Here is a 12,807-nt window from a genome sequence, read left to right as displayed (position 1 = left end):
ACGGGGCAGCCGCATACATACATCCGAGCATGCTTTGGCCATTTTCATTCAGCACTGGTAAAAATATGGCAGCCACATCCAAATGAAGAGATGACAGGAATGATTGTTGCATTAGTCAGGCGGCCCTGGCTGTGGGTGCTTAAAATATCCCATGTCAAGCAAACTACTAAAATAGGGTACGATTTAATGGGCCTATAGGAAAGGATAATATGCCAGATCTTTTATGTCACACCAAAAGTTTGAGGACTAGGGCTGGGTTAAAAATGTCGATTTCTTGATTTGAATCTATTCTCATTTTGATGAATCAATTGAAGAATCAATCTTGTAGTCTACTGTTTTCAGCTGATGAATCAAACTTTGTATCGTGCCTCCCATCCAATAAGCTTTGTCATTTTTAACTTTTGATATGAAAAGGTCTCGGTTTTCAAACTTTTAGTATCTAATTCAAACAATAAATGCTGTATTGGTGACAGATTGCTGTCGCCGCTTTAGTTCAAGCAAAGCAGCACATGAACTGACCAACTCTTCATCTTTACTACAAGTTATAGCACAAAGTAAACGTGAATGAACATCGGAAGGTATGTTCAAATATACAGTCAACTTCCCAAAATCTGTATCATGTAATCGCTTAATCAGAGATGTCGATAAACAGCTTGTAAACAATGTCACGTAATGTTACATTTACCTCAGAAAAGACCAAAAACTCATTAGTCAGCTTAAAAAAAATTTACTCTAGAGAAGAGCATTTTGCTAAATATGTGCACTATTATATATTCATTATATTTTTACTTAACCTGTTCTTCATTATTTAATATATGTTTGAATAAAAACGTGAAAAGTTTGGGACGGAAGCGGGATAAAACCTACCATAATCAGAGAAGCGGCAGGAGCGGGATAGAAAAAGCCATTCCGCACAGAACTCTAGTTAAATTTTAATCAGAATTTAATCAAATCACAAGCTTGTGAATTAAAATCTAATTGAATCATGAAATTTGTGTCAATGCCCAGCTCTATCAAGGGCTGTTAAAAAGGACGCTGTGCAGGTGTGTGTGTGGATTTACTTTAAGAATCGGTAACCCAAGTCAGACAAAGACCTCTGAGGTACATTAATCAGTAAAAGTAGGTCTCTGTTAGGACATCTAACACTGGGGACCAGGCGATTGAGACTGGGGCCCTTCAGAGGACGGGCTTCCGGAGGTTCAGCGGCGCTGAAAAGCACAGGACAGGCAAGCCTAGTGTTGAAAAGTAGTAAGTGGATCTAGGGTTAATGGCGTCTGTGCATGTGTGCATGCCTGTCTGTGTTCTTTTACACACGAAGGGTGTCTTTACGAGTGTGTAGAGCGTATATGCGTTTGAGTGTGCATGTTTCAGCGTGCATTCGAGTGCGTATGACAGCGCAGCCGTTTGCTCGGGAATGATGGAGCACAGCATGAAATCTGATCACACTCCCAAGGCCGATACACTGCCCACCCAAGGAGATGAAGATGAGTGTGTGGGTTATCGGGTGCTTGCAGATGCTAAAACACACAAACAAACACACACACACATATTCATTCATTGACACAATAATATGTTGTTTAGGCAGAATAAGGTTGCGTAAAATACCCAAACAAAGCGCATAAGTGTTCTTTGGCTCTAAACAATAATGTGACAGTGTAAGAACTCACTTTCTAAGAATATAAGTATTCTTTTTCAGCCTACAAACAACAGTAGATGTTTTCTTTGTATTTAAGCACAAAGAACATACGTACTCACTCATATGAACAATATATAAAGGTTCTCTCAGGCTAAACAAACATTGTATTTACTGTATTGATTCACAGTTAACCAAAGAGTAAGAATTGTACAATAAAGTTAAATGCAAATACGAAGGTGACAATTGTAATGTAGCATTTTCTAATCAAAAAAGGGAGAAAAAAGGCTTTAGGCACTGTGCGTGTCAAACAAACTTGAGACTGTTTGCATTTAATTGCTTAATTAGTGTTATAAAATGTACAGGGGAATTTCGATTCTTGATACATCCAGGCTCTGATCCGGGATTGGCCCAGTCATTATAGGATATATATTGATAGTTCACATAAAAATGAAAATTCTATAATCTTTTACACACCCTCGTGCAATGTAAAAACGATTTTTTTGAAGTTCAAAGCAAAGATTATCAGAGTGCGTGAGAAAATACTATGAGATTTTCTACTTCTACCATCAGATTTAACTCCATGAGCTGCTTGCCTGTAAAAAAAAAAAAGGTGGTTCTTTTGGACCCCACTGACTTTCATTATATGGGCTAGAACAGATCTTCAAAATACCTTTTTTTGTGTTCCACATAAATAAAGTCATACAGGTTTGGGATGACATAAGGGTGTGTAAATGATCACAAGAAGTTTTATTTTTGGGTGAACTATCCCTTTAAGACTTGATTTCTGACCGCGGGACTGTAGATTGCAGGGTTTTGAAAGGATCGCTGGGGGTTGCAAAAGGCTCGGCTAACGTGACCAATCTGTTGTCGGCTAGGTCGCCTCGAGAAGACAGATTACTCTTCTCCAGGCAGCTCAGGGACAGACGAACCCCCAGAACTCCAGAGGGAGGTTCCCATTCCGGCTCCTATTCCCATTCCTTGTCCCACTCCTGTCGGCTCTAATGACCCAGTGCAATATCTCAGCACAAAGGGATTCTAAACAAGGTGGAAAAATTATATTCAGCTCTAGTCGTGGATCTTCCTAGAGACCCAAAGTGCTCAGTGTCAGGTTAGGGTACTCACACATGCTCAGTGATGCATTCTGATGGGAAAATAACTGAATCCTTATGACATCACAGAAATTGGCTCATTTTTGAATATTTCATGTCGGTAATAAAGTCACCAGACGGGTGATGATAAACTAGAACGGACATGAACACTAAATATTATATAATTATGAAGGAATCAGCATTAATTTCAAAAACTACCAATCAAGCACAACCAACAGTGATCTAAGTGAAATTGAAGTCGACTCGTTTTTAAATGTGGGGCAACGTGATTCATAACATAGACACAGTAGTCAGAATATCCAAATGCATAACACTCAGCAAAGTCCAGTGGTGACTATCAGACAGGAAGCTCTGAGGAACAGCCAATCAAGTCAGCTGAGAGAGACAGGAAGTGGCACACAGTCAAGCCCCATCAGTTCCACTCCAGTCTCATTCCCACTTTGGCTGAGCAGATGGATCAAATCCTACAGGCACAAATACAATGAACCAGTACATTAAACAAGTGCTCTCAACCTTACAGAAAAACCCAAGGAGGGGGAAGGGTGAGGAAAGAAATCATCAACAACTCTGAAGTTTATTTTGATATTTTACTCTTTTTTTTTTACTCCGCTCTACTATCCTGTCAGGAGGAGACGCATAGGTACTAATGCAAAAACCCCACCATGAACCTGAAGGCTATGTAGAGAGACAGATATCCCTGACCAGTCTCTCCCACACAAGCCTTTAGTAGGTCAGCCCCTATTCAAGGATACCATGTAAAAGCAAATCACTTCTGACAGGACACAGAAGAACTTCCAACATTTTTTCCCGAAAATGCAGGATGTTATCTCATTCAAATATATACAACACAAACATTCAAAAAACAATCCAATAAAACTACATGCAAGGTCCATTATGAACGTTATGGCACTATATATACACACTATCATTCAAAAGTTTGTGATCTGCAAGATTTTGTGTTTGAAAGTTCTCGAAAGAAGTATTTTATGCTAACCAAGACAGCATTTAAAAAAATACAGTAAAATCAGTAATATTTTGAAATATTATTACAATTTAAAATAACAATTTTCTATTTTAATATATTTTACTATGTAATTTATTATGTCATGGCAAAGCTGAATTTTCAGCATCATATTCCCAGTCTTTAGCGTTACATGATCTTTCAGAAATCATTCTAATATGCTGAATTGGTAATCAAGAAACATTTATTAATATTATGAATGTTGAAAACCGTTGCGCTGTTTAATATTGGAGCAAGTGGAAACTGTGATACATTTGATAAATATTCTTTGTTTAATAGAAAGTTCAAAAGAACAGCATTTAAAAAATATATATTGTAACATTATAATGTCTTTAACACTTTTGATAAATGTAATGCTTCCTTGATGAATAAAGGTAATAATTATTTTTTTAAACTCTTACTCATCACAAATTGGCTGTGTATAATAAAAATAACAGTATTTTAATTTATTAAATACATATTACTTCTGTTTAAGCCATGTAATAGGTCGCAATTCCAGAATTCCAGTTTGAAAATGGCAAGTTTAATATATACAAAATATTGAGAAAGAGCTAGAGTAAACATGACTGAAACCCTGAATAAGACCTGTTGATCCAAGATAGACTAAACAGGAAAACTATTGCTTGCCGATTACTTTATCATACTCAAATGACTTCATTTCAAATATACAACACTTGTTTAAGCTCATATTGAAATCTCTGACTTTTGATTGCAGACCTTCATATCAAGGCTATATTCCACAGTTGTTATTGTTCTCTTCTGAAACTATAATGAAGACAAGTGAGATTACTGGGGTCTTTTCTCAGAAAAAATCAGGCAAAAGTCTCCACATGTAATCTCACTGCAGTCTAGAAGAAACAATTGACATATATAAAGAAACATGACTCGTGATTTTTCTTTCCAACTTGCAGTGAAAACACTTAATCGGTCACGTATGAATGTAGTGAATGTCTCGGGTCTACAAACCGGATATGTCGACCCCAGACCTCACTGGATTGTGCCTCCCAGCCCCCCATCCCTCCATTACAGTGTCAACATCAAAGGCATTTTTCAGTGTGCTAGTCACACAATGCTCTCCCTCTCACTACCTCTACACAGAGAGATACACAAACACACACAAACACACACACACACACACACACACACACACACACACACAAATACACTGTAACAAATTCAGGCCTTGGTAAATACCCTAACGTCGTGTTACGAACGGGACGGCTATAATTAACAGTGTAAGACGCCAGTCTGCCAGCGTGGGCGGCATGCCAGTGGATCAGCCCTAATTACTGTATTCATTTTGTCAGGCCCATTCAGTTCACAGCTCTCTCTGACCAGCCCTGGCAGCCAATGAAATCTCCGGACACTAACATCACAACGTCCAGAGGCCAACCAGCCGTCCCCTTTAAGGCAACATCAAAGCCAGTGAAGGAGCAAAAATCAAAATGGCTGACGCACACACAACAATCATCACTGAAAAAAACTGACGACTGACTCTGTTCTTTATAGTGGCCTTTGTCGCTCAGAATCAGCAGAAGAAATATCATTGCGCATGTAGACAATATGATGAAACAGTACAAAAAAACAAAACAAAAATAATAATAATCTTCTCACTAGATCATAGTACAAAAAAACAATACAAAAATAATAATAATCTTCTCACTAGATCAATGCCAGAATTTAAGAATTCGCTCTTTAAATTCAATTGATCACAACCTGCAGGAAGTCGAATTGAAATAGTAGGAAGAGGAGTTTGCTAAATTGCAATTCAAAGAAAGCAAAAATTGTTTTGACAAAATGACATAAATTTCACTAATTATGCCTATTTATTCCCTGATATGTAGAATATTTTTTTTGCAAGAGTGGATTTCTAAAGTTCAATGCAGCCAAAAACAAGATTTTAATAAAAAAAAACAAGTATTACAAGTATTTTTAAAATGAAAGTTAATTTAATAAACAAATTAAAAAAAAACTATGGGTGGGTTTTCAAAATCTGATTATTAAGATTATTTATATTTAAGAGCACTTTATGTTTAATATCTTAGGATTTTTTGTATGTTATTCATACTTAAAATTTAAATGAAATTCATTCTAACAAATTGTATTATGAAGTACACTTATACCAGTCACACGAGTTTCTTTGAATTTTATTCCATTTTAATTCAAATTTTAAAATTACAATTCTGCATCATTTTAGATTCACACTGATATTTAAAAAACTTTTTTTAAATCTTTCATTGTGACTTTCCTTCAATCTGAAGTCAGCAAACAGTCTTCATTTTCAAGCCCTATCCTCCAACCACCTGCCATATAGATATATCAAGTCCCACCTTACATTTTTGTAATATAATATTGTTTAACTCAAAAAAATGCCACATTACAGAAGTAAAATATGTTTAGAAGACCTTATATGTTCACTTTAAAGAGTGTATAGAAAGAGCACCGCTTTTAACATCTGTGTGGTATTTCACCATCAAACACTCAGCGTAAAGTTTAAATGCGCTCTTCGAGTTATGGTGTTTGCATGTGGTGCAACACTCTCAGCAAAAATGCAAAAAATGGGATTTTTATCAATGGTTTTTAATGCATAAACTCAAAATATGTGAGCTAGAGGGGAGGGAATGCACATGACCTTATGAAAATATTTCCATCATGCAGGCAGCACTGAATATAATTTCAGCGCCGACACACTGGTCTCTTTCAGTCTCCATCACATCCTATTTAAAACTTTTTCTAAATGAGCATGCAAAATCTAAACGAAAATAGGACCAAATGCTGCGGTTGTTTGGTTTAAATATTTATGCATTCGAAAAAAAGACTAAATGAAGTGATCTGTGGCAAATTTAACGTCTGCTTAGGATTATTTATTTCACAGGTGCACGCCGAGCAAAACACAGACGTTACGTAATCGGTTGGAAAATAACGGGTCATCCTAACAAATCCCTATCTGTCACATTGACATCACATAGCGGACAATAAACTTTTCAACCAGCATCCTGAGGCAAATCAGAACCATGAAGGAGCTACATAAATAACTAGTCAATAACAATTACACAACTGCAGTGGAACATTAGTAGACTGAAAATGGAAACGGATGTGGAGAGACAGAGAAACAAAAATGGCAATTCATCTGTCTAAATATATACAGACAAGTTCTGAAAACTTTAAAGAGACAGTTTATCCAAACGTGAAAAAAGTGCCATTATATCCTCACGTCATTCCTAACCTGTATGGATTTTCTCTCTTCAGTGGAGCACAAAAGAAGAAATTTTAAATGACACACCGGTCACTCTTTTAAGTGCATTTGCTTTTCAGAGATTCAAAAAGTACACAAAAGCACCATAAATATAAAAATGTTAGTTCTATAGTACTACAGTTCAAGTCTTCTGAAGCCATTAGAGCATTGTGTGACTAAGAAACCAACAACAAAACAAAAAACACATACATTAATAATATTCCCCTAAAGTGGGCTGTTAATGCTGGAGTCAGTGAGTGAAACTTAAGTCAGTATGAAATCAAAATTGACCCCATTTACTGTTAGCACACATTTCTAGTCTTGTGATAAACAATTAATCCGTGCAGATTGATCCACTTTTCTTTTCTTTCTTTTTTGTCTTTGTAATCTTTAATCAATATCTGAAAATGTACTTCCCCTGTGGAAAGGCCTTCCATCTCTGATGATGTCAGTTTGATGCTTGGGTAGAACCGTCAGTCTGCTCTGACAGCAAGCTGAAGGGAACGCCTACTTTTCTAGATCCAATCAATCCCCAGTACAGAAAAAACAAGCCACACCCTCTCATTTTTCTCATTTAGAAGAACTTCCGGTTCATGCAGATTTTAAGTAAATCAGTGCATTTCATGAACAAATACTTGTAAAGTGGATTTATTAAAAAGATTTGTTTGAAAAGTAAAATTTGTGATATTCATTTGGTTGACACGTAATGTGTGTGCGTGTGTGCATATATATATATATCTTTAAGGCAGATTTGAATAAGAAATTTGTCTAAAATATTGTATAATACATATTATACTATATATCGTAGGATTATTATTATTATAATTAAAATATAATTAAATCAACGAAAATGTATTAAACTTCCTAAATTTGAAATTTCTTACTAAATTGTGCTATTTTAAAAGCATGTTACTTTGCTTCTGTCATACATCCTATTTGGATTTGATTAAAAAAATGTCATGCATCAATACATCAATATTGGAGACAAAGCTAAAGTTAACTTTGGACTACTTCTATGATCATTTATTTAATTATTTATTTTTTGAGCTTAAAACCCCGCTCTTCATTATAAAGCTAGCAAGGATATTTAGCAAAAAACTTTTGAGTTTCACAGAAGTTTGGAAATTTTTTTTTTTTTTTTTTGGGTGACCTGTTCCCTTAACTGGTGGAACCTGATACAAACTGAGTAAATTAAGCACAAACATTAAAAATTAAGCTAAAAACAGCTGATACGACAACATCCATCTAGGTTAGATTACGGCTTGCCTTGTGTCAGAAGAAACGGTACAGCAAGGTAGCCATGGCACATTAATTCCACATCCAGCAGTCCAGCCATTAAGGTAAACTTTCCAACTTCCCTCATCAGAGATAGAATTTCCACCTCTCTGACTGAGGCCCTTGATGTCTTGCACCTTGGGTACCGGGCAGAAAAGCACTAAGATGGACTTTTTTTTTTCTTTAACAGGGTTCACAGAATCTCCGAACGCGTGGCCTCCCAGCCAAAACCCCCAGCACGATTAATTTAGTAACGGGTTATTAAGCTTAGACATAAATTGCAGCCCTGGACATTTTAAATGGAAAAGGGGGACTGATTTATTGAGGCTCCGGAGACAAAACAGGTTTTTTATTTTCCATTTATTCATCGGCACTCTCTGGGAGTGGTAACTCGCGAGGAATTCGCAAAACGAGAGGCAGGAAAGAGGGAGCGAAAGGGAGGAGGGCAGGAGGCGACAGCAACCATGATCAAAGATAGAGCAGGCCGGAGCGCCGCGGTGCCCTTGAGTTCTCGACACCCCAGATGGGCTGGCAGAGACTTCTCAAAACCAAATACAGTAAGGAATTATACGGATTTGGCGTTTGGAAGATTGGAGGCACCTGTCTGAAATCGTTACAAATTAAGCACACTTAGGCTGATAAGGATATTATTAATCAAAGACTAAAAGAAAAGCCCAAGGTTATTTTGAACTCTAGAAGTCTTCTGACAGATGTCTGATGTCTCTCTCTCTGACGCAATTACTACATCCTGATCTGCACTGTTCTGACCCATCAGATAAAAAAGTTTTGTCTTCAGTACAATACTAAATTTGAGACAAATAAACAGCAAACACATAAACAGCCTCAGAAAACTGAACAAATGGTCAATAGATTCACTAATTTGCAATTATTTACTGTATAGCAGAGTTTAATACAACATTTGTATGCAATACTGTATTTTTATACATTGTACATTAAATAATTACATATTATATCGTAATAATTATTATTATTATTATTAGTAGTAGTAGTAGTAGTAGTAATACAATTTTATTAAATTAATTAATCAAAAAAATTGCATACAGCTAAATAACAAAATATATTTCTACAAAAATACGATATTTCATAATATTTTCAGATTTTTCTGGACAGATTCCTTTGCTTTTATAAAACATCCTATCTGGATTTAATTTAGAATGAAAGAGTCAAAATCGATGAATGAGTTAAACATGTCATGAATGTCCCTCATCCATGCATTAACCTGACAGAAAGCTAACCCTCCATGTGATTCAAGATTTTGAGTCTGTTAATACTATAGGATAGAAACAGAGTCTATAAACATCACATCCACACATTAAGAATAATCTGTTTCTAAACAGAACAAACATCTGATAACCATCCTGATCGAATAGTCGTGATGTTCTCCTACTGTCAGGGCGCATTTGTTTTAGAACTCTATCAGATCAGAGAGGGTTTTCAGTAAATAAAGAATCACTGATCCTAACTGTCTTGCTAACATGCATCGTCGGTTTTTCCTCTGGAACATGACCTCACAGACAACCCTATGGTCTGGACATGACCGTCCGCCACTGTTCATGCAGACCGAGTATTCCCTAAATGGATAAAACCATAATATCCTCTGGTTTCTCTGCCACTGACCTCTCTTATGAGGCCATGCCGAGCTTCAGACAAGTGCAAAATCCGAAAAGTAATCTAAATGCTATAGAACTCAAGTGGAACAATTGTAATAACAAGACTGCAACTCTACGGGGTGCACATTTAAAACCATGAAAGCAGCAAAAATGGAGGTAGAATGCGAGCAGAAGAATATCAACTGATATGAAATGCCGAAATATGGTGCTTCATATGTACCCAGGAGACCAGGATGTGCCAGTCCAGACTTATGAAAATTAGGCACTCAAATTCCCCTTCGCTCCACTACCTTTGAGCTTCCTATCATTTGGAGAATCATCTCTCACTCCATTTCTCGCTTTCGCTCACCTCTGGAGTATTCTTCTTGAACTCGCGGCTTTGGTCGATGAGTTTTTTCCTGGACTGCTCGCTTTCATCCTGTCTGTTGGCCAGGGCTGTGGCGGTGGCATCCAGTTCTTTCTGAGGACAGATAAGGGAAATGATTCACGTGAGATTCCAGAGTAACGGTTTTAGTAAATAAATGAAATGAGATCAGTGAGCCGTGCCTAAATATCAACCTTGAATTTTCAGAATTGGCAATCATTTTAGTTTTTGGATTTTTAGAACCGATTTGTCTTACCTATGACAATCAGCTAAAAAGAATACAAATGTAAAAATTATAATTATTTTATTATTTACTCATTTTAACTTAGTTCCAAACTGAAAGATCATTGCTCCAATTCACAATTTAGACAAATATAATTCAGAGAGTTGGATTCAAGATGTCAACTTAACCGATTTATAAATGATTTGTTCATTCTGAACTGCGAGAAAAGAAAGATTTATTTCAATTATGAAGCATCGACAAACCAGCTGATTTGATTCTCTAAATGATTCAGTGAGTTGGATTTAAATTGTCAGCTTAAAAATATATTTGTGAATGAACTGCTTTGAATTGTGAATCAAATCAACTGGTTTGTTGAAAAAAATAGTTTGAACAGTTGATTCAATTCACAATTTGGACTAAACTGCAATTCAAGTTAGAATTCAAGCGCTGCGTCCAAAATCGAAAACTTCCCTACTATATAGTATGCAAAAAACAGTACCAAAACAGTTTTATGTCCGAATACATAGTTTCCGAAAAACAGTAGGCAAAAAGTACTACTACTTCCACCGAGATTCTAAAGTACACTTCGACTATCCCATAAGGCCACAGGAGGGGATTTATGAAGGGAAGTGAAGTGGATGCAAGTGATGCTGGTAGGTCACGTGACATACTACATCCGCCATGTTGTTACTGCCCAAACTACCCATATTCAAACTATATAGAACATACTTTTTTAACAGTCGCAAAGTAAATTCAAATGCAGTACCTACTCTGACAGTAAAAGACTTCAGACGCAGTAAAAACGTCAACTTAAGAACTGATTTGCAAATTAATCATTCAGTCCAAAATGTGACTCGGATCAACTGGTTCTTAATTAGGCTACTACTTGTCACCACTCTATGTAGAGGTAGGCAATACCAATTTTTTTGTCAACAAGCACAGTCATCGACCTCAGACCAGTCATATCCGTCATAAACGAAAGCTGTAAAAACAATACGAATGGACCTTCACAGTTCACACCAAACATCACGTCTATTTTGCAGAAAACACGCGTTTTATAAGGTGTGAGAAAACTGCTTGGTATGCACCTGCAGGCGTAATGCAGCTATAAACCACTCATTCGAAAGGACCAATCAGATTCCCTAAAATTTGAGACAAACACACCGCGATTGGCCACCGGATCCATCAGTCACCTACAGCCCGCTGTAGTCCCACCCCTGGTGGGCCTCGTGAAAAGTCAGCAGTCTGCGGTCCCTGCCGTCCCACTCCTCTCCTCTCAACAGCAGGGAGCTGAGCTAAAGAATATCGGCTGACATCTGGGAGCCAGATGCTGGGAACAAATCAACTTAATTAGGCTGGAACTCTGCGCGCCAGACTCCCCAAACCTCCAACACAACAACTGGGGGGCTGAGTCACCACAGTCTCGCCCCAGTTTTACTCTCCTCTGTTATTATCACCTCCTCCTTCCACATAGGAAGACACATGGCTCCGCAAAGCACTCTGACGGAACGTCGTTTGGCTAGTCTGGCAAGGTAAAAGCACGAGGGTTGATCTCCAGGGACAAATCTGGTTTTAAAATACCATCCCAAGAGACGGGTGTGGATCATTGGTTTCTGGGTCAATGGGACATGTTTTAGATAAAAATGTCATGCTATGTAAGTGGGCTATGGTTCTGGTCTTCCTAAATGACTTGTTATTAAAACAAGCAGTGAGACTGTGACGGAAATAAGTTGTGACATAATGCATTTACACCCTAACAATGCACTGACATGACATGTACGCACGACTATTAAGGGTAGACTATATACATTACCTCTCCATAATCATGATATATATTCTTGTCTCACACCATAATGCAATTCGTTCAGCTAAAACTACAGGAAATATGGATAATAATACAGTAAAGCTTATGCTTCCAACTTAGGAAAGCATTTGTGAATAAATCGTTCTGAACTGTCAAACAGATAAAGGGGTTCAATGAAAAGAACCTGTTTATTTGATTCACAATCTTGACCATCTTTAAACAAATAAGTGAGTGGATTCAAAATGTCAACTTCAGAACTGATTTGTGAATGTAATAATCAGGATATATATTCTTGTCATACACCATTTTTAAGGTTGTGCCTATTTAATTCAAATATGAATCATAATACAGTAAAAGTTGCACTTTCAAAGCTTAAGAAGGTTCTTCAGTGAAGTATCAACTTTGTCTCAGATGTTTCACCTAAAATTACTTGGGGAAAATAATTAAAATGTTAAGATACTACATTCAAAAAAACTCAAAAGGAGACACATGTGAGTTTCCTGGGGTCT

At 36.9% G+C, this 12,807-nt stretch overlaps 1 protein-coding gene across 13 annotated transcripts in view; it reads right to left on the bottom strand.

Moving 5' to 3' along the window:
* Positions 1–12,807, bottom strand: part of cux1a (cut-like homeobox 1a) — a 126,350-nt gene that overhangs the window by 80,216 nt on the left and 33,327 nt on the right. For all 13 annotated transcript variants that reach the window (XM_077242346.1, XM_077242347.1, XM_077242337.1 and 10 more), the window contains exon 2: positions 10,257–10,367. Coding sequence is in view for 11 of the 13 variants with exons in the window: in XM_077242337.1 (XP_077098452.1) it covers positions 10,257–10,367 (111 nt within the window). In the remaining 2 variants the exon portion in view is untranslated. The remainder of the gene's footprint in view (positions 1–10,256; positions 10,368–12,807) is intronic.

The sequence above is a fragment of the Siphateles boraxobius genome, unplaced genomic scaffold, assembly GCF_051911475.1.
Source record: "Siphateles boraxobius isolate OS27281-9 unplaced genomic scaffold, OSU_SipBor_1 25, whole genome shotgun sequence".
In the NCBI taxonomy this organism is placed as follows: Eukaryota; Metazoa; Chordata; class Actinopteri; order Cypriniformes; family Leuciscidae; genus Siphateles; species Siphateles boraxobius.
The sequence above is the reverse complement of the archived record's forward strand: the minus strand, read 5'-3'. Positions and strand labels throughout refer to the sequence as shown.